Source organism: Chelonia mydas, chromosome 26 (genome assembly GCF_015237465.2).
Source record: "Chelonia mydas isolate rCheMyd1 chromosome 26, rCheMyd1.pri.v2, whole genome shotgun sequence".
NCBI lineage: Eukaryota > Metazoa > Chordata > Testudines > Cheloniidae > Chelonia > Chelonia mydas.
The window spans coordinates 5954658-5976528 of record NC_057859.1 but is presented as its reverse complement, the minus strand read 5'-3'; the positions used below and the strand labels follow the sequence as shown (position 1 = coordinate 5976528).

At 55.6% G+C, this 21871-nt stretch overlaps 2 protein-coding genes across 2 annotated transcripts in view; one reads left to right on the top strand and one right to left on the bottom strand.

Moving 5' to 3' along the window:
* BIN3 (bridging integrator 3) overlaps positions 1-1405 on the top strand; it is a 64172-nt gene extending 62767 nt beyond the window's left edge. Inside the window, exon 11 of the mRNA XM_043536174.1 lies at positions 1393-1405. The gene's annotated coding sequence lies outside the window, so the exon portion shown is untranslated. The remainder of the gene's footprint in view (positions 1-1392) is intronic.
* Positions 1406-3194: 1789 nt separating this feature from the next.
* C26H8orf58 (chromosome 26 C8orf58 homolog) lies at positions 3195-21818 on the bottom strand. Its single transcript, XM_037886483.2, has 7 exons — positions 20409-21818; positions 12033-12712; positions 7894-8058; positions 7291-7486; positions 6505-6617; positions 5660-5778; positions 3195-4325 (listed from the first exon to the last, which is right to left on the bottom strand). The coding sequence occupies exons 1-7, from the start codon at positions 20455-20457 to the stop codon at positions 4223-4225; spliced, it is 1425 nt and encodes a 474-aa protein (XP_037742411.1). The 5' UTR covers positions 20458-21818; the 3' UTR covers positions 3195-4222.
* Between the last annotated feature and the right edge of the window lie 53 nt (positions 21819-21871).

The following is a 21871-nucleotide window of genomic DNA, read 5'->3' as shown; positions in this document are numbered from 1 at the left end:
AGCACCCCCCCCGGATGTTCTGGGGGCGTGGGGGACATCACAATATCCCAGTGACATCAGAGTTATGCATCACTCTGTTAGATGACATCATGGTACCCCCCCCCCCCCCGGTACAGTGACACTCGCTGGACAGCCCCCCCTGCCCCATTGAGGCAATACTGCCCCCTGCCGGCAAGAGACCCGCAGCACCAGGGCCCCATCTCACCCCAGCAGGCGCACAAGGAGACACCCCTCCTCCCGAAACCACAAACCCCATCTCCCCCTCCCCCCCCCCACTGCCTTACACAGCTTCCCCCTCCTTCCCCCCCCCCCCCGCCCGCAGTAGCATCACCCCTCCCTCGCCTGGGCCAAGCCCCTGTGTACCTGTAGCTCACGAAAGCTTATGCTCAAATAAATTGGTTAGTCTCTAAGGTGCCACGAGTCCTCCTTTTCTTTTTGCGAATACAGACGAACACGGCTGCTACTCTAAAACCACTCCTTAAACTCTGGCCCTGGCCCAACTTCAGTCTCTCTCTTAGCTCTGGCAGATGGATCCAAGCACTATCCACCCCACAAAACTCACCCATTACATCTCCCCGTCTAAGTGAGCTTTAACAATCGCTGTGCCTGTACATTGCTCCCTGCCAGGCAAGGGATGGCAGGTGAGCTGTTCGGAATAGCCATTACCCCTGCATCATCATCACACTAAGACCCTATGCAACCTGCTAATTGAAATCATTTATGCCTTATTTTAAGCAAGTATTTAATTCATCCCAAATCCTTTCCCCGTGTAAACAGTTAAACATTTCACCGTGCAGGAGGTTGAGCAATAAATGGAGTGCATCTCGAACAGCAAATCTATTCCAGGGAGCTGCATAGAGGATTATAATGGAGACGTTACTGCCATCATGTGGTTAATTTTAAAACCTTCCCCACTTTTGTTCAGGATAGGTTCTCCCCTTTGCCCCTAGCCCAGTTCCTCAGTAGAAAGCATAACTGATAACAGCGCCACTTCTATCCAAATGCAGCACATGCTAGCTAGCCAGGCTCCTTACAGATGTAGGCCTAGCTCACTTTGGAAGTGGCGGCTAAGCTTTAATGCAGACGCAAGCCTTAGACAAGCCTGTCAGAGCAGCGGGTAGGCAGAGTTTTCACGACTGCATAGTACTGATTATTGAAAAACAGGGTAGAAAAATGGCTGCTCTTACACAGGGCCCAAATCCAACCAGGTCTTTGTCTCAAAAAAACCCAAAAATTAAAAAAAATTAAAAGAACCTTCCACCCCACTCTCCCACCTCCCCTGGGCTCATGCTGGGAAAATAGGATTCGTTAATTTCCCCACACATGGCTTGGCTCAGCTACCTTACAGATCCCTGCACTTGAGGAAGCTGTGACCTTTCCTGAGGCTGGAAGAGGGTTAACCCCTCGTCTCTGCCCTGTCCATACAGCCCAACAGACTCCTTAAATAGTAGGTCTGTCCACACACACAAGCAGTTGCTGTAGATGTATCTCATGTGAGCACAAGAACCAAATTCCATTTTCACTGTCTCCATTCTATCACTTCTCTGCTCTGCCTCTCAGCTACAGTTACTTTTGTACAGGCCAGTGGATCAGGAGGCTTCATCATTCACTATACATATAAAATGATGGGATCTAAATTAGCTTTTACCACTCAATAGGAGTCATTGTGGATAGTTCTCTGAAAACAACTGCTCAGTGCGCAGCGGCAGTCAAAAAAGCAACAGAATGTTGGGAATCATTAAGAAAGGGATAGATCAGACAGAAAATATCATATCGCTTCTATATAAATCCACGGTACGCCCACATCCGGAATACTGCACGCAGATGTGGTTGCCCCATCTCAAAAAAGATATATTGGACTTGGAAAAGGTTCAGAAAAGGGCAACAAAAATGATTAGGGGTATGGAAACAGCTTCCGTATGAGGAGAGATTAATAAGACTGGGACTTTTCATCTTGGAAAAGAGATGGCTAAGGGGGGATATGATAGAGGTCTATAAAAATCATGACTGGTAAGTGTGTTATTTATTCCTCAAAACACAAGAACTAGGGGCCACCAAATGAAAGTAATAGGCAGGGGGTTTAAAACAAACAAAAGGAAGTATTTTTTCACACAACACAGTCAACCCGTGGAACTCATTGCCAGAGGATGTTGTGAAGGCCAAGACTATAACACGGTTAAAAAAAGAACTAGATAAGTTCATGGAGGGTAGGTCCATCAATGGCTATTAGCCAGGATGGGCAGGGATGGTGTCCCTAGCCTCTGTTTGCCAGAAGCTGGGAATGGGCTACAGGGGATGGATCGCTTGATGATTCCCTGTTCTGTTCATTCCCTCTGGGGCACCCGACATTGGCCACTGTCGGAAGACAAGATACTGGGCTAGATGGACCTTTGGTCTGACCCAGTATGGCCGCTCTTATGTCTGAAAAGCACTGGTAAGTGCTCTATAAATGCTAAGTACCAGGAGTTACAGGTATCAGTGATGCTAAAGGGGAGTGGGTAGGCGACAGAAGCAACAACAGGAACGTACAGGGCAGGAGGCAGTGCTGGGGATGACCCTACTCCAGGTACCCAACATCCTTGGATCCTGGACGACGTGGGCATTCAGCATTAAGACCACGGTCACAGTTGCATCTTCTCTCAATTCCTCTGCAGTTCTGCTCCATGCACTAGTCATCACCTCTGAAGAGACGCCTGAGTAATGTCCTCCATGGAGCCTGGCTCTTTAGCTCACCTCTGTTGGTGGGGAGAGGGTTACCTTTCCACTACGTGTTACTCCCTACTGCGCTACACTGCCGATTTGTCCCCAGTGCCGCTCCCACGCAGACTCCTCTGCAGCCAGAGCATGGCTAGATCACGAAGCCTTCATGAGGGTGACCCTGGGTGACCAATTCTCCCCTTACCCAAGAAGAGGGGCTGGCTCGGCCGGACTAGCAGCACGTGGCACTTCATGCTGCACTGGTCTCTCAGGCCGAGCTGTTATCGCCACAATATGGACAGGCCAGAGCGTGAGAGGGGAGGATCCTGGGACTCCTGCATGGGAGACAGATACCAACAAGCTGCCAGGACGGCGCACGTACTCCTGAGTCCTATCACGCAGAAAGGCCCTGCACACACAGACTCCCCCCATTGGCCAACCGACTGCCCAGTAGCATGGGAGCGTGAGAAGGATGCCCCCACCTCTCGCTTTACCGATCAGGATGCAAAACTCAGTGGGAATTTATTTTTGTTAAGTGTCTAAGAATCCATCAGCCTCCATAAGCACCTCTCTCCATCAGACCATATAAACACATTACATACAAATACACTGGTGCATTTACAAATTGACCAGGTGCAAGTAGTGGTCCACTAAGCAGTCAGAGGAGTTCGTTCACATTTGACAATGCCGGGGATTTCTCACTGCAGTGCAGAGACCCCAGCGCTGGAATCCGAGCCGACGCACGGGGGCTGAACAGAACGGGAGTTTGGATGGACATCCCCTGAGGAGGAAGGGAAACTTCCAGTTGCACACAGGTCAGCCCCGTAGTTCAGTTAAGGTCTGCGGGAGAGCGGCCCGGTGGTCAATGCTCCTTGTTGCCCACCATTGAGACCCAGATACCAAGAGCAGCCTTGGAGCTGCCTGCAGTCACAGGAGGATGAAGGTGGTGGAAGAGAGTCAGCGAGCAGTGCAGCGGGAGCGCCTCCTAGCATCTGCAGCAGCAGGCTGCAAGCTAGGAAGTAGCAAGATTTCAGAACCAGCCTGCTAAAGACAAACATACCCGGGGGAGATGCTGGGCAAGAGAGTGAGAGTGTGTGTGTGTAAACAGACACCAGAGGCCTTCTGGGGCTCACCCAGCTTCCTTGAGGACCTGCCTCAATGGAGGAATGGGCCTCCTAAGCATGCCCACCATGAGGGGTTAGTAGGGAGAGCGTGCACCCCAGCGTTCAGATGTCTATGCAGGCTTGATCCGCAGTTGCTTGGCTTCTACGTCACAGCTCCACAGGAACAGAAGACAGAGCAACACCCGCCCTTCGCTGCCCTCCTTTTTCCACCGAAGAGCGAGAAATCCCGTCAACCTCATCGAAGCGGACGAGACTGGGAAATCCAACCCAGCGTCGAGGGGGCAGGGGGATGAAGGGGACCCTTCGTGGAGAGTGTGTACTGCTCCCCCGCTCACGGCAGGGAAGTCTCAGCAGCTTTAAATCCTTCCTGTCTCCAAGAGGCTCCCGCGGCCTCGGGGCGCTCAGCGCACAGAGAGGGTTTTCGAGCGGTGTTTCTTCACCCCCAGCGCTGGCAGGAAGCTCCTCCTGGGATGGGAGCCGTGTTTCTCCAGTGAAGCGTCCAGACTGCCAGGGAAGAGCAGGGGATGGAATACATCAGGCTGGGGACACCATACGCCCGTGCCGGGGCACATGCTCCCCTGTCAAATCCCACGTCAGCCAGCAAACTACACCCACGGCCCTGTGGATCCCAGCCCATCCATTGCCACCCAGTCACAAGCCAGAAGAGGCACGGGGCAGGGAGAAACAGCTATCCCCTTCAGTTCTCCCTCAGCCCCCATTGCAGAGAGACAGCTGCATTGCCCTTCCCAGGGCAGATGGTTTGGGAGGCACTGCACCACTAGGGGGCAGTGATTTCACTTCCTTTTCCCCCTGGACTCGGATCACACCCAGTTACCCCAGACCACGAACGCCCTATGCATTTCTCCTTCTGCCAGGCAGCTGCTGCTGCTCCTGGGGTCCCAGTTGCTGGCACTTGCCCAGTACAGGGTTTCTGGAGGGAGAGGCAGCATATACTGGCCTCTCAGGAGGGGGGCGCTCCTGGGGGGGAAAGGCACATGGGGCCTCCCATCCCTAGGTCCTGGGGTGCTGGTGCCCAAGGAGGGATCTCCCACCTGCTGATGGCTTGGTGGCCTGGGTGAAACAAGTTCTAGGGGCCACCCGCCCACAAGAAGGATGTTGGTAAATTGGAAAGGGTACGGAGAAGAGCCGAGAACAACTAAAGGATGAGAAAGCCTGCCTTCTAGCCTTGGACTCAGGGAGCTCCATGCATTTCGCTTAAAGAGCACATGAAGGGGTGGCGTGATCACAGTCTAAGTACCAACATGGGGAACAAATATTTAATACTGGGCTCTTGACATCCAGCAGAGGAAGTTGGAACTAGACAAATTCCGACCGAAAATCAGGGGTATGTTTTTAACCTTGCGGGTAATTAACCGTTGGAACAACTAACCAAGGGCCGTGGTGGATTCTCCAGCACTGACACTTCTCCAATCAAGATTGGATTTTTTTTTAAAAGAGATTTTCTCTAGGGATTATTCTGGGGACCTTCTCTGGTCTGAGCTAGGCCGGCGGTCAGACTGGTATCAGAATGGTCCCTTCTGGCCTTAGAATCTGTAAATTCTGATCACAGACGGGACAACCTGGGACGTGCATCACAGACGGGACAACCTGGGACCCTTGTTGGCATCCTCAGCAGAGAGGCCAAGGATCAAGTGGGCCATGGAGACTGCCCCCCTCCCCGCACTTGGGCTCCCTCCAGGATGGCTGGGCGGCACCAGGGGGAGCCTGCCCAGGCTGTACCCATGCTGGGGTGAAGGCCTGCAGGGCTTTCCCAGCAGTCTGTTCACAAGGATCCGCCTTCTCTTCCCCACTCAGTCTCTAGGCTGGGGCAGCCTTACCGACAGTGTCTGCTGTCGACGGCCGACTCCCCGAACGGGGAGGGCTCGCTGGCCCGGATGGATTTCCTGGTGATCCTGTTGATCAGCACTTTGACTTTCCCCCAGTGCGAGCGGTCGTTCTGAGAGGGAGAGAGACGGCAGCGGTGAAGGAAGGCAGGAGCGAGGGCAGCGGCTTCTCCTGCCATGTAGGGGCGAGCCAGAGTCCTGGCACCCGAACACCCAGTCCTCGTTCTCAGGGATAACCCTCCCCCCGGGAGACATGGACAGGGCAGAAAGAAGGGCTTTCCCTCTGGTAGAGGCATAGGAACCCCAAACTCCTCCCCAGGGTAGAGCGGTGGGGATGGGGAACCAAGTGTCTCAGCTGCTGGCTGTCAGGAAGCACTTCCAAAAAGCCGCTTCTCCTGCAGCTGCTGGAAGCAGGGGCAGGGCGGGGGGGTGTCTCAGGCTGGGCGGGCATTGCACAGCGCTACTCTCACCTGCGGAACAGCTTAGCAGGCGGCACCCGGAGAGACAGAACATAAGAACGGCCATGCTGGGTCAGACCAAAGGTCCATCTAGCCCAGTGTCGTCTTCCGACAGTGGCCAATGCCAGGTGCCCCAGAGGGAATGAACAGAACAGGGAATCATCAAGTGATCCATCCCCTGTAGCCCATTCCCAGCCTCTGGCAAACAGAGTTAGAGACACTGGGCAAGTGCTGGCCCAGCACAGGCAAAGAAGGGCACCAGAAGTAGATGCACTTACAGGGTCTTCTCAGCATCAGGAGGATTCACATGGAGTTCGTAGGGGATCCTTCTTTTCTCCCTCCTCTCCCCCCAGTCCCTGCTCTACAGGGCATTAAACCTACCCTGGGTCTCATGTTTGGCGGTAGAGTATGGGCTCCCGAGTCCGGCTGATCCAGCAGGGTGGGTGAGCTGACGCAGTGCATTGCCGTCTTCCTGGAGCAGACCGGCTCGTTCTCTGCAGGGAAGAGACAGCATCGGCATCCATTATCCGCTGAGTTAAAGCAACCAGCCCAGATGCGGCCCCACGGAGAGAACTCAGGCCATCTAGCACCAGGGCCAGTCCTGGGGTCAGTACTCCCTGCTTGAATGGTCTCAGAGTTGCACACCCACCTGGGAAAAGCCTCAGTCATCATTCCTCAAGCTTAATTTCAGAGCCCAGGCCTTTTTAATGCCAGAGACCCTGTGCTTGGCATTTGCCTGGGGGGGATGGGAGACAGACAGACTTCCTGGTCAGGGATCTCGCTCTCCCCAGGCTAGCGGGGACAGCACACCCAGCCCCAAGGGGGCACGGGGCATTGCTCTACAGGGAGAAAACTGGCTAGTGGGGAATCCGAGGGAGCTCCTGCCAGATTGGAAAGCATGGGTGGGTGGGTGGGTGGGGGCATATTCACGGGAGGGTGGAGAAATTCTTAGCAGCAGCCCTTTCCCCTTCCCTAAGGAATGAGCCACCCCAGCGAGGACATTCGATTTGCCCAGCATGGGTCTCATTAATTTTGGGGGTGCAGGGAGAGGCAGGGTTCTTCTGCCCCACCCTCCTACTCTGGCACAAGTCAGGAGCTCCTAGCCGCCAGGACATGCAGGAGAAGGGATTGGGCCTTGGGGCTGCTACTCGAGCCAGGCTCACTCACCTGAGCTCCTGGTCAGGTCCTGGAGCACCCCAGTGTCTGAGACCGAGCGCGCCCTGAAGTGGTGGGGCCTCCAAGAGTCCAGAGGCAAATCCTCCTCCTGCATTTCCACCTCCGCCCTGCTCTCAGGTGCTGGGTCCGGCTCGGACAGCCCCCGCTCTTCTGGGGCTCTGCATGGCCTCTCCTCAGAGGGCACCGCCTGCCAGGGAGAGAGGATGCATGGAGTGAAACAAGCTACTGCGGGGACTGGGGTGGGGAGACCCCTAGTCATTCCCACCCTCATGGCGAGAGGAATCCCAGAGCCCAGGGAAGACCCACCTTCCCCTTCCATCTCCCCCCAGCAACTCAAGAGTATCTAAGGAAGCCCCACCATGGCTGGAGATCTAAGAGGACAGAGGACCCCCCCACACACACACACACCCCACCTTCCTCCAAGGGGATCACACTGCAAGGTGTATCCCCCAGAAAGGGGTGCTGCACAACTGGACAAGCAGCTGCATCCTCCCTTCCTCCTTCCTTAAGGAATGGAAAGACCTGGCCACTGCACTCCCACCCTGGTTCCCAGCCACACTCATCTCCCTGTGCCCCCCGCACAGCCAGCCTTACGTTCTCAGCCTGCTGGCCCCACAGCCGGCTCTCCATCGCCTTCTGCTGCTGCTGGAGCTGCAGGTTGGCCTGCTGCAGTTGGGCAATCTTCTCCAGCATCAGGCAGACGTGCTCCAGGTAGCGCAGGCCCTGGCCCGGCAGGGTTAAAGAGGGGTCTCTCCGCACCTGGGGGATCACACAGCACAGAGCATCAGGCACGGACACGGAGCAGCGTGGGGGACAGGGCACGACCTGCAGCTCTCAGTTGCTCCAGCCAGGGCAGCACTTGTTGCTCCTCCCAAGTTTGTCAACGTCTTGCAAGGGGTCAAGGTGTCCAAAAACAAATGCAGTATCCTGGGGAGAGGTCCATGGAGGGGCTATTCACTACAGGGGGACCCATCCCAGGGGGAGCTCACTGGAAACACACAGCTGGGGACGATCTCCATGGTGGGACCCGGACGGGACAGATCAGATCCTTCCCAACAGCGGCTGTGTTCAGACTGCAATTACCCCCTGCATCAGTTCCTGGCTCCCAGATCCCACACTGGCCTCCCCAGGAACCGCACCAATGCGAATTGCTTATGCAGCCACCTCCAGCCTCTCCCGCCGTGTTAGCGTCAAGGTCTGTGCTGTGAACACGCCACGCCACACCCTTGAGGGGTGGGCCGAGGCAGAGTGAAGCTCCTAGCTGGAGATCTGGATTTGCAGGAGTCCTGTGGGGGGAGAGGGGGGCCAGATTTCCTCCTCCCCCACATCCAGCCTCTGTAGCCCCCCGACTGCTGGCACTTCCCCAACCCCACACACTCTGGAGAGGTAGCTAGAGAGATAGCAGCAGCTTAAGGGGTTTAAACCAGATTATGAAACTAGGGCATCTCCAATTATGCCTGATGCAGGCTGGCTCCATCCCGCTGCTCACACAGGCAGAGTGGGTTGTTTGTTGGGTTTTTTTGTTTTGTTTTTTGGGGTGGGGGCGAATCGGATCTATGCCAGGGACAATCCAAGAGGAGGTGGGGCTCAGGGCTCATTCAGTTCTAAGAGCAAGCAAGGCACCAAAGCTGCAGGGGCTGGACTCAGCCAGCTTCATCGCTCCGGGACCTACAGGGACACCCAAGCCCTACACCTCCTCCCCCTTCCCAGCAGGGAGGCACGGATCAGCAGACAGATGCACTGCACCGGGGAGGGACAGAGCCATGGACGGACACATCGCAGCAGAGGACAGGTTGCGTTCAGAGGGTGGTTAAACACGTCACTGTGTAATTGGGGTTGGGGCCGAATGAAGGTTACATTCCCTCAGGTCACTGCCCTCCTTTGCTGGCTGGGGAGGTTGTGAACTTCCCTCACAGCAGTGCCCTGCCTGCTGCCACACCAGCTGGGAGTACAAGCCCCCTGTTATGCCGATGGGAAGCAGCAGCCCTTTCCCCACCCAACAGCCCTTCTCAGCCAGGCAATCCCATCTCAGGTCACTGGGTCCAGCATCTATCTGTCCGCATGGCACCTGTACCCTGCCATTGGCCTGTGGCCCTTGGACCAACCCCTGGAAGCGATCCCGCAGCCCTGAGCTCCGGGGTCTCCAGGTGACAGGCCAGAGCTCCGGCCAGTGACCAACCCAGACAGGGAAGCCCAGATGACCCCCACAGATCCTATGCTTCGAGTCCAAAGGATTGCAGGGAGACAATGGGCCTCTCCGTATCTACCCAGCCTCCTTGTGTCCCAACCCCCATGCCGGACGCCCAGCCCCTGGAAGGCAACCACTGGTCCCAGACACTGCATAGTCTCAGCTGCTGGAAGTGGGGGGTCTCAGGCTGGGCAGGCATTGAATGGTGCCATTCCTGCCTGGGGAACTGCTTAGCAGGGGGCCGGAGAGCTACCCCACGGAGCGAAGGGGAGAAGAGAACGGAGGAGTTCCGGCAGGAGGGCTGCTCCGTCTGGCAACGCCGGATCTCGTCCGCTCGGCCTAGTGGTCTCTGGCCCCTCGAAGCCCAAGGGTGGGTGGGTCTCTGAGTGGCAGCTCTACACAGCTAAGGCTCCTGGCTCAGGAGAGGAAGGCCCTCGCCCACAGCATTCCTGCCCCTCTCCAGCTGCGATGGGCTGCCTGCCAAGCCGCTCTTCACATCACAACGCCCTACCTTGCCTGCTCACGGCAGAGGGAACTCCTTTCTGTGCACCCACAGAAATATTTTCCTCCCGTCCTCTCCTAAGCTCTTTGCTGACGGGCGATTCACTCTCCCCCACCACCTAGGGGACAGAGCCAGGGACTGGGAGTCGGGAGTCCCAAGTTCTATTCCTCTTCCACAGACCTTGGGCATGTTGCTTTGGCTCTCTGGGCCTCAGTTTCCTCATCCGTAGCAGAGTTACGGGATCTCCCAGGAGAGTTACGGGTTATCAATAGCTATAAAGAGCTTCAGGCCAAGCATCGAAACTTCCTCTCTAGTGCTGCCGCAAGCTCCCGGCCCCACCGCCACCCCCACCTAGCCTGTAGAAGCTGCCCCTCACCCTGGCAGTCAGTGCAGGGGATGACCCCAACATGCCACTGTCTATTAGCACATGCCGGGCGAGGGACTACAGCATCCCCAGAGGGCTCTGTCCAGTGGGCAGGCCCCACAGACAACCTGGGACCTCTAAGGGGCAAAGGAGGATCCGACCCACCTGGAGGGAGTGAGAGGAGATGGGACCAGCCAGCCTCGTCCCACACCACCACTAACCCAGCAGAGCCAGGCACAGATGTAAGGCCTAAGAGCTCTATCCCTCAGCTCACTAGCAATAGCCCTAACGAGCCATTGCAAGCATGCACCAAGCAAGCCACGCTGCACAGACCAGCACATGGCATCGGAATGAGTGCTCTGGAGAGGGACAGGTGCATCAGCAAAGCAGCTGGGGGGACAACGGGAGCAGACAGGATCCCAGCAAATTCCCTTTCAATGACCCACAGGCTAGCCCTGCAGGGCCCTGCCATCCTGGGGGAGCTGGCACTGCCCCCATGCCAAAGAGAACCGAGGTCACGTGACCAGAGGGCACTGCATCTCAGGTCAGGAATCACCAGGACACTCTTACATCAGAGCCGGGTGAAACCTCATGACTACAGCTGGCCAAAACTTGATTTCTGGTGGAGCATGCAGGTTCAGCAACTCCGAGACAGCTTCCTGAATTGGCGTGGGGGGGGTGTGATTTTTTGTGGGGTGGGAGAGGGGGCCGCAGGGAACACAACGGATGGGGAGATGGACCACAAAATTCCAAACCAACAAGTCAAAATGATTCAACTGAAAATTGTTTGCTGCGTTGCTGAAGCCACGTGGGTCCCAGGACAGGGGAGACACCGGCAGGCAAGGTGGGGGAGCTAATATTTTTTATTGGACCAATTTCCGTTGGGGCAAGAGAGGAGCTTTCAAGCTTGAAGACGAGCTCTACGGAGGTCAGAACTTGTCTCTCTCACCAACAGAAGTTGGCCCAATAAAAGATGTTAACTCCCCCTCCTTGTCTCTTGATTCAAACCGACTTTTTTTCCTGAAATTTCCTTCCATTTAGTTTCAAAAATAAAAAACCTTGACATCAAAACCAAACCTCCCTTTGACCCAAAACTACGTTTTTTCCAACTCTTCGAACTGCCAGCAAACTGGAAAGTCGGTTATTGGCTCAGTTCTACTGACAACCAGCCCAGCTTCTGCCCACGCCACTCGGAGCAGCCCGGCTTAGTCATCACAGGAGCCGTGATGACACCGCAATCTAATCAGAGGCACTTACACGTGCTTGTGTCATGGGATGGAAATGTGGAGCGTTTCCCTACCTGAAACCGCCCCGCCCTCCCTGCGGCAAGATGGGCTAGGGATGGGGGGTGACGGCCATCCCGTCTTCCCTGCCCCCAGTGCAGGGGAGAGAGCACGCGGGCTTCCTCACAGCAGTGCCTGCGCCCAGACCACCTCGCCCAGGGCCCCAGGGAGCTGGTTTTCAGCTGCTGCTACCTTTACGCTAGGGCATCGGCATGAGGACGCCGCTCCACGCTGAACCACGGCGTCTCTTAACCCTTCGGCCCCAGAGAGGAGGCCACACCTGCTGGAAGTCAGTCCAGTTGCAACAGATCTTGGGAAGGAGGGGGAAAGTTGTCCCTCTTCTCCACCCTGGCCAGCCCCTGTTGAACCACAAGGAAGCCCATTCCTGGCACTCACCTCCACTTCCTCCCCACAGGACTCAGTGCTCTGTTCCTCTAGGCTCCGGCGGCCGGAGAGGGCTTGGCTGTGCCCCTCTGCAGCCCCACCTTGACCGCTCAGCTCCTGCAAGCCGTAGGAAGCCAACAGCTCCAAGTCCACCAGGTTCAGGCTCTTCCAGCCGAGCGGCTTGGGAGAGCGGCTGGGTGCATGGAGCTTCCCGGAGCGCTGCATCACCTGGGCCAGCTTCTTGCTGACCGACAGGTTCCGGAGGTAGGCCCGCTCCCGGAGAGGCTCCGGCTCCTCTGGCCCCTCTGCTTCAGGGCAGCCCTCCTCTGGGTCGCTGGCAGCAGAGTCTGCGGTGGAGGGCTGGAAGCCATCAAGACAGTCCAGGGAGAAGCTGCTCTCCGAGCCCAGAGGCGTGGAGGGCGAGTTCTCGTTGCCGGCCATCTCCACCCCAGAGTCCTCCGACTCCGACTTGAGGAGCCGCCCGCTCTTCGGGAAGAGGCCCAGCTGGTGGGGGAGGCCAGGCTCCGTCGGTGACCCGGCCTGGTCCCATAAACCCAGCTCGCCGCTCATTCTGCTGCCCCGCTGTGGCTCGGGAGCGGGATCCGTGCTCTCTCCAGAGGCTTCCTGCAGCTTGCGGTAGATGCTGGCCGAGGTTAGCACCACGCAGCTCTCCCAGGGCTTCTGTGCGCCATCTGCGAGGCAAGAGAGATGCATTGTCAGAGAGGCTGTCTCTCTCCCTCCTCCAGAGGACCGCAGCCCTGTCTTCTCCTTACCTGTGGCTATTTGAATATGGTACCTGCCCAGCCGGCAAGCCCTCCCCAACTCCAGCCTTCTTCCCTGCCCCACGCCTATCCCTTATTGCTCCATGTGCATACCAAGGAGAACAACCCAGCTCCCGGTGATTCAGGTGGGCGGGGCATTTCAGGGAGAAACGCGGCAGAGAGGATGGGGGGGAGGGGGGCGGGAGAGTTCACCATGGAAGTTTGTGCAAAGGGTAAAGACAAGCACGTGCCTCTGTGTAGTCCTTGGGACATCAGGGGCCAGCCACTGCAGTCCTCCTCCCCTCCCCTCCTTTTACGAGGTATGTGTCAATCTAGCGCTCACTGAAAGCATCATTCTACCCAGAACCAGTCGGTCAGCCACGTGCAAGTCTCCCCCACCCCACGCTGCGAATCCTGACCCACAGCTTTGCCAGTGCCTCAGTCCTGGCCCACGGCTCCCCAGCTATTCCAGCCCGGCGCGCTCCCACAACTCTGCCGACGGACTCCAGCTCTGCCCTGCTCTTCCCACCTGGCTTTACTGAGACACCTCATCTTCCAGCTCTGGGCTCCCCGTCCCAGCTCTGCTGATGCACCCCAGATGCCGCCCCCCCCCCCCCCGTTAGTCCATTTCTGGGCCTCCCGCACAGCTCCGCCAATGCACTTCCATGCAGCACCCCCTGCTCTTCCAGTCCCAGCCCTCTCCTGAATAATTTGGGACTGCTGGATATAGAGAAACACGCCACTGTGAAGACACAAGGCTCCCCCTCCTCCATCCCCCACCCATCCCCCGGGTTTCCAGCCTCCCAGGGAAACCCAGGCGTAGGGACTGAATGCGCCACTCGGCCAAGCTGCCCTGCGTCACGCTCCTTTCCCCTGACCTGGGAGCTCCAAGCTAGAGCACAACCCTCCATGAAGCCCTGGGAGGCGTGTGCATTAGGGGTAGAGGACACAGTAACTGTCTACAGATACCTGGGGGAGGTGACCGAGAGGCACAAGCATTATCAGGAAACGTGGACCCTCTCCAAGAGGGATGGGAGCTGCTGGTGTTTGGGGCATTTGTGACTGGAGTGGACAGCAGGGACGGATCCTGCCCTGCCCCTGGCCGCAGAACACAGAGGTCTGATCTAGCTTCTGCAAGGGCAGCTCAGAGGGTCACTCGCCATCTCCCTGGAAGCTGAATCCATCTCTCTACACGGTGACCCCAGCCCTCCCCTGGCGGCTGGGTTAGGAACTGGGATCCTTTGACCTCAAGTTCTTACACGCCACGGGTGGATTCAATCTGCCTTTTGCAGCCCATTGCCAAGCCTGCATCTGACAGCCCAGCGCATCCCAAGTCTCCCTGGAAACATCCCCTGGGGCCCGACCCAGATCCCAGGTCCTTTGTGCAACGCATTGCTGAGGTGCTTTGTAAACAGCTCCTTCCTGGCGCCAGGCCCAAACCGCATTCCTCGGCACTGAGCGAGCCAGGGCTCCGCTGAAACCGCCACTCTCACCACGTCACTCCATGAGCGGGTCAAGTGTGTCCCAGCCTGGGCAAGGGAGCTGGCACAAGGGCTGTCAGCAGGTAGTGCTTTCATTTGGGCACCAGAGCCCTGCTGCATGGAGGGATAACTTCCCAGCTCCACGCAGGTCTCCCTGCCCCACTCCTCACGCTGTCGGCAGGCACCAGGATTTAAGAGCCCTGTTTCTATACTTCCCTCACCACTAGCACACACACGTCATCCTCCCCACAGCTATTAGGGATACCGACTAGGGACAACATACCCCAGCCTGATCGGAGAAGCCAGAGGGAACAGACCTGCCAGCAACACAGAGCCCAGCACCATCCTGTGGAGGCCAGGAGGAAAGAACATAAGAACGGCCATACTGGGTCAGACCAAAGGTCCATCAAGCCCAGTATCCTCCTGTCCTCTGACAGTGGCCAATGGCAGCTGCCCCAAAGCGAACGAACAGACAGGTTATCATCAAGCGATCCATGCCCTGTCACCCAATCCCAGCTTCTGGCAAACAGAGGCTAGGGACACCATCCCTGCCCATCCTGGCTAATAGATTCATGGAGGATCGCTCCATCAATGGCTATCTAGCTCCCTTTTGAACCCTGTAATAGTATTGGCTTTCACAACACCCTCTGGCAAGGAGTTCCAGAGGTTGACCGTGTGCTGCGTGAAAAAAATACTTTCTTGCGTTTGTTTTAAACCTGCTACCTATTAATTTCATTTGGTGTCCCCTTGTTCTTGTATTTATGAGAAGGAGTAAATAACATGTCCTTATTTACTTCCTCTATACCACTCATGATTTTATAGACTTCGATCATATCCCCCCTTAGTCGCCTCTTTTCCAAGCTAAAAACTCCCAGTCTTATTAATCTCTCCTCACACGGAAGCTGTTCCATACCCCTAATCATTTTGGTTGCCCTCTTCTGAACCTTTTCCAATATATCTTTTTTGAGATGGGGCGACCACATCTGCACGCAGTATTCAAGGTGTGGGCGTACCATGGATTTATATAGAGGCAATACGATATTTTCTGTCTTAGCACAATTCACAGCAGCGTTAACGGGTTCCACAAGGAGGCAAATCCCGTCATCCCTGCCTGCGAGGGTAAGTCAGCCCAAAGCAGAGCTCTCAGGAAGGGAGGGATGCCCTCCCATAAGACCAACCCTGGCAGCCACTAAGGTCCCCGAATCTGGGCTCTGACTCATTCTCTCTCCGGCAAGGATGGAAAAGGGCCTTCCATTGGCTGACACAGCCCATGCCTCACACTGGGTTCAGCACAGCGCCATGCCCGACCCATACCACGGCATGCGCTCGACTGCAGCCAGCTCCTCCAGTGAGTGCCTGACCCAGCCTCCAGTCACTGCCCAGAGAATACAAGTCACCCACTCTCTGCTGGGAAACAAGACGACGTTCCCCACGCAGTTTACAACCACAGGGCCAGGTCTCTGCTAGGGGAGACTACGGCTTGGGATGGGCCTCTCTGCCACCATTACATGCACCTTCAGAGCAAGCAATATTACCCTTCCCTGATCCCCAGACACTGGGCCTGCCCCCCAGCAGGGAATGTTTCTAGAAACCAACACCATCCCTCTCCACCTCTCTGGCATCCTGGGAACATTAGAGGCCAAAGACAGCTTACACTTATCTATGCAGCAGGGCTGGGCTCAGTTCCCCGATCTATGGATGCTGCATAGCCTGGGGAGGGCCCAGCAGTGAGATAGTTGGGTCAGCTGCTTATCTATGCGAGACACAGGCAGGAATGCATCTGCCATCACCTTGCAATACCGGACATAATTGCACCCAGTGTAACCAGCAGGACTCACTCGGAGATTGCAGTCCCACATCTCCTCCCATCACAGGTGCCCAAAACCCCCAGTGTGAAAGTGTCAGGAAGTAGGGGGAGGGGCCCAGAAAGCAGATCCTCCAAGACAAGACAGACAAGCTTTCATTCCCACGCGGCCAGACAGGTGGATCTAGGCTTTGAGTCACAAGTGCTAGCAGTTGCACATGCCCCCAGGTGCCACATGGGAGGAAGCCCTCCAGATGGACTACCATCTAGCTATCCGTTAAGAAGCCTTTCCACCGGCTGACCCCAGCCATGGGCCAATATGGTGGTTTAGGGCTCAAGAGTGGTTTTGGGGCAACCAACCAGCCACATGGATTTCAGATTTAAAAGTTTTATTAAAGCCAAAGTTAAAAAATAATACAGTACACAGGTTAAGTAAAGAGTGTCTGTACATCTGGGTGTAGTGCTTAGATTATCCACAAATACAACGTTTGTTTTTAAAGTCATAAGATACATACAGTGCATAATCAGCAATGACCAAATGTAGGTGAATAAATTTAAGAATACAGTTTAGATATTAGCAGCCAAGCATTCGGGTACATCACTCATGAAAAGTAAAACAGAGAGTTGGTTGTGGAAAGCAAATATAGCAATGAGTGAAGATTGTCCCTCAGCCATTGAGTATTGAGGGTAGGTTGTCCATTTAGAAAATACTTTCCCGATCGCGCTTCTATTAGGACACCAGTTTATTTCACGCACCTCTCCTTAACCACACACAACAGCCAGAGTTGTTTTAACAAGCAAAGCTCCCCCAATTCCCTTATTTCAGCTCCTTCCTTAAGCAAAAGATTACTCTTACGATTCTTATGAACTAAGAACAAATCTTAAATCTGGACCGAGGAAGTGGAAAGACACAACCACACAGACACCAACATTTCAAACTTGAGCATCTACAAAGCTACAAAGTTAGATCAACAGTTAGGACCCTGAGTAAGTGACTGGATCTTCCAGAACTGCAGGGGCTCAGAACGTCTGAAAAATGGGTTAGATCACTCAGGGTTTGTCTACACATGAAAGCTAAACTGGACGAAGGAAGGGTATGAATTTAAATCTGATTAACTATTCTGGATTAGCTTCATGTATGGACAAATTTATGCCAAATTAGCTTAATTCCGGATATACTGGAAGTGGACAACACCCCATGTGGACAAGCCCTAAACATTGATTTAGATACCTAGCTTTATTGACACCTAAGTGTGAAATGTAGGAGCTGGCTGTGGTCAAGCACATGTCATGGTATGGGTCGGGCACCAGCTGTGTCAGCCAATGGAAGGCCCTTTTCCATCCCTGCTGGAGAGAGAATGAGTCAGAGCCCAGATTCGGGGACCTCAGTGGCTGGCAGGGTTGGTCTTATGGGAGGGCCTCTCTCCCTTCCGGAGAGCCCTGCGTTGGGCTGATTTATCCTCCCAGGCAGGGAAGACGGGATTTGTGTCTGGAGACCAAGATGTAGACTGTCCAACACAACCACATCATCTATTGTTTGCCCCCCATTATAGGACAGCATCTCAGCTAGTTCTTTATGTATTTAATCATACTACTACAATAGTTTGCTTTGAAGATGCATCTGGCTGTGCCAGAGCTATGTATGAACAGTCACCAATAATTGCCTCACAAGGAGGTGTGAGTCAGCTCAGCTAAGCGCATACCCATGTAAAAAAAGAGATACTAGAAAGGTTAAGTAACTTGCCCAAGGTCACGCACCAACTCATGAATTCCTGGACTCTGGCTTCGTGCTCGGTCCACTAGACCACATTTGCCTCACACTCCAGGAAGTATCCTGACCAAAACAGAAGCGGCACGAGACCAAGATTTCATTCATACCATACATTGCAGAGTATCAATAGCCTGTTGGTTTTAAGCAAGATAAGACAGATACCTAAACAGCACATGCTTCCAAAAGGCAGATGCATGTAGGACTGGCAAGCAGATTAATGCCCAATCAGATAGGCAGCAGTTTAATCTGCAGCATTCCCCATTTCCTTTAAACAACAACTTTGCAACTAATGGCCAAAACACACCTTGCAGGGACGTTTTTATACCAATTCCAGTAATTCCCAAATATTTCCATCAGCCCGCAGGGACTGTTAGCTCCACCTCCAGTTTCAAGGTGGGGTGGAATGTACACACACAAGGTAGTTTTACAAGGAAAGACCAGAGGGAACAGATTATAACAGATACATGGGGCCTCTTACTACCCTCTCTGTCTCGTGCGCACGTGTATTTAATGCTCATATTTAATGTTCATGCTAGTGCAGCCCTGCCAACTTCCTTATTCCCAGGACAGGCACAGCACCAGTAACTGGTGTGTAAGCCCTCTCCACACGTCCACGCTGCCAACATACCTCAGTGCTGACCAAGAGGAACCCCCTTCCAAGGGAGTTCAGCCTGCATGGACGGCCTGCTCAGTTCTTCGCCTTAGTCTGCGGCTGTGGCTACTGGTAGCTGAACTGGGGCTTTCGGTTACTATTGATCTGAGCTGGATTTGATCCCAGAAACCAGAGCTGAAAGTCTCCTTGTTCCATCACCAATCCCAAACCAGCTAGCCTCCTCCAACATGTAGCTGAGCCAGCTGTCCATGGCACACCTCCACTTGGACATAGGCGTGGCATGTACACAGCCCCCACTCACTGCTGGCTTCTCGCTGTGAATGGTTTTCGGTTCTCTCTCTCCTGCATCCTAACCCCATTCCCTGCACGGCTGTGTCTTTCCCACCCCTCTGAGGAGTCCCCTTCTCCAGTCTGGAAGAGGAAATGGGGTTCAAAATAATACAGGTGAAACAGGGCAGGGCTGAACTCAGAGCTAGGCTCAGAGGGGAGATTGACCGACACCCCCAACCCCTCACGTCAAACAGCAAGTCACTGGAAGAGCCAGGAACACAACCCAGGAATCCTGGCTCCAAGACCCCTGCTGGAACCCCCACTGGAATTGTTCTGGGACTCAATTTCAGAGCAGAACAAGTGTTATTGCTCCTCATGGGACTGTGTTGTGATCTCCACTGGAGGGCGGCAGTCCTGGTGGGACAGACAAAGCCACAGACAGGGGCTGGTTTGAGTCTCCACTGCTCAGCCAGGTCCACACCAGCACACAGCTAAACTGGTTCAGAAAACCGGTTTCACCAGCAGGTTGGATAGTGGCTGCCCTACAGACATGGCCATGTTTGACATCAGGTATCAAGAACAGCAGCCCAGTCAGTGCAAAGAGCAGGTGCCTTTTCTGCTCCAGAGGTCCCCAGCTACACTCCTTGTCTGTATGGCTGGCTGGCGGGGTCCCCAACGTGTTTCTGTCTAACAGGGGATTCTGGTATGGAAAAGGTTGAGAACCACCGAACCACAGTGGAAGCATGAGAGTGCACTCGCCCAATGGAGCCACACCTGCCGTGGGCTAAACCGCTGATCGGAGCCATGGTCAGGGATGACCCTGGAGACCTGCACCCCAGGAGGGAGTGAACCGCAGAAGGAAGCACAGTTTGTGTGCTGTAGATACATCCATCCCCCCTCCAAGGGAGCTCTTACAGAAGGCACTGGCACCTACTGGCTTTCCGGAAGCCTCTTCCAGAAGGGCACGAGCCCAGGAGTCCCCTGTGCTGGGGAGGTCAGAAGTGAGGAAGCCCATCCCGGTGCAAGTTCGCTTCGCCCCGTCCCTCAAAGGGCAGGAGCTGCAGTGTGGAGCATTGTGCCTTGGGGCAGTTTGTTTGCCTGGGCTTGGATCGCATAGAGCCCAAATGGCAAACAAATCCAAAGCCTACTAACACCCTAGGGAGCAGGGAGCGCCCTAGGGTGCTTGTAGGCCCCACACAGAGCAGAGAGCTCCCCAGCAATGGGACACCCATCAAGGCACCCAGAGCAGGAACCTTCCCTTAGGCGCCCAGAAACAAGGGCCTGTCGTGGGGGAGACTTGGGCCAAGGGAAAGTCTGGGAAACAGGAACCGCAGCAGGGCGCAGGGAGCCCCCCACCCCACGGACCCAGGAGCAGACTCACTCCCTACCACCGGGGCGCATTGGGCGTAGGCACAAGGGGACACAGAGACCCCCTGCGAGGCGCGGGGAAGAAGAGAGCGCCCGGTGGAGAGGGGAAGGTCTGGGGGAGAACCGGGGCCGCTCTCGGCTGCAGGCAGGGGAATCGCAGCGCCTGTCCGCGGCGCAGGAACGCCGGGGCCAGCTGCGCGCACGGACGGGAGAGCCCCGGGGGCGCAGAACCGGCCCCAGAGCGCAAAGGGAGCGGAGAGCCCAGGGCGTCCCCAGCCCTTCCGCGGCTACCACCCACAGCCGCCCCTCCGGGGGCTCACCTCGGCTCCAGAGCGGCTCCACGGCGAAGACCCGCCGCCTCCTCAGCATCTCCCCGCAGCTCTGAGCGGACACCGGCTCCGGCGCGTCCCCTCGCGGGGCTTGTGCGCTTGGCACCGGCCAGGCACCAACCCTGCCCCGGGTGCGTGCCGCAGGCTCCGGGCGCTCGCTCTCCCCTCGGTGGGCTCCTGGCCGCGGTCTGCGGGGAGGGGTCTGCTAGGGCTGGGTCACTCCCAGAGGACGGCTCCCCCCGCCGGAGGGGCGGAGAAAAGGGGGTGTGAAGGGGGGGGGGGCGTGTTGATGAGCAGCGGGGGGGGTTGGAAGGGGAGTGCGGAGAAAATCTCTAGCTCACGCCCTAGGCAAAGGCTCAGGAGGGAAGAGTCCTGCCCAGCCAGCCCTCGGTGTGCTTTGCTGCAACTCTGCCTTTGGTTTGTGAACGGGGAAATAAATCACTCGTCATAAAGCTGTCGAAACCTCTGGTGCCCCATCCCCTCTCCAGGATCCAGGAGAGGTAGAGGGAGCTAATCCCCCACGGACATGGAGAGGGGGTGGTTTGCATAAAGCCCAGCTCAGGAGGGAGGGTACTACAGCCCCCTGGGCCCGGATCCTCAAAGGCACCTAACTCCCTGGCAGAGCTGCTGCCTTCCCCCCAAAGCATGATGCCCGATACCTAACCTGATGGGGCAACAGTCTGATCTACAGGCCCACTCCTCCTTAGATGATGCCCTTTGCACCTATTTATCAGACGGGGAAACTGAGGCACAGAGAGGGGAAGCAACTTGCCAAAGTGCAATTCAGTGGCAGAGTTAGGGAGAGAAGAACCCAGCTCACCCTAACCCCAAGTCTACACTCCCAACAGAGGGCAGGGGCTGGAGTAATGGGGATGGGGAAAAACAAATTATTACACCTGTAAAAGGAAGAAAATCCCTTTCAGGGCTCAGGGCACCTGCTATTATTGAGAGAGACAAGAAGTCAGGCCTACCCACAGCTGCCCTCACACAGATAAATGGGGATTGGGAACCCAAATCCTCTTGATTAGATTAATCACCTTCATCCAGCACTTAAGAGGCCTAATCCTCCAGCTAAAAATCATTGCACTTGTAAGGAGAAATTAACTGCATGCACACGTAGCCCCTCCGGTGTCCTAACCAAAGGCTGGGTATTTCCCCGCAGGGCTACTACTGCTCAGAAAATATCTGCATCTCAAGACGTGTGGTAACATCCTGTTCCCCTCAACCAGCCACCTGCCTGATTGCGTCTCACTCCACAGGCTCCTGTCATTAAATGACCCACCCACACAAAATTATTGGAAGGTTTCTGTCATCCCCTGAAAAAATTGGCTCACGGAGGTTCTCAGTCTCTCTCTAAGAACAGGGAAAGCAGCCAGCCAGGTTCCTACTAATCCACTCCCTGGAGGAGATTAACAGTGCAGGGCATTTAACCCCCGTCGTGCCAACAGCTGTGC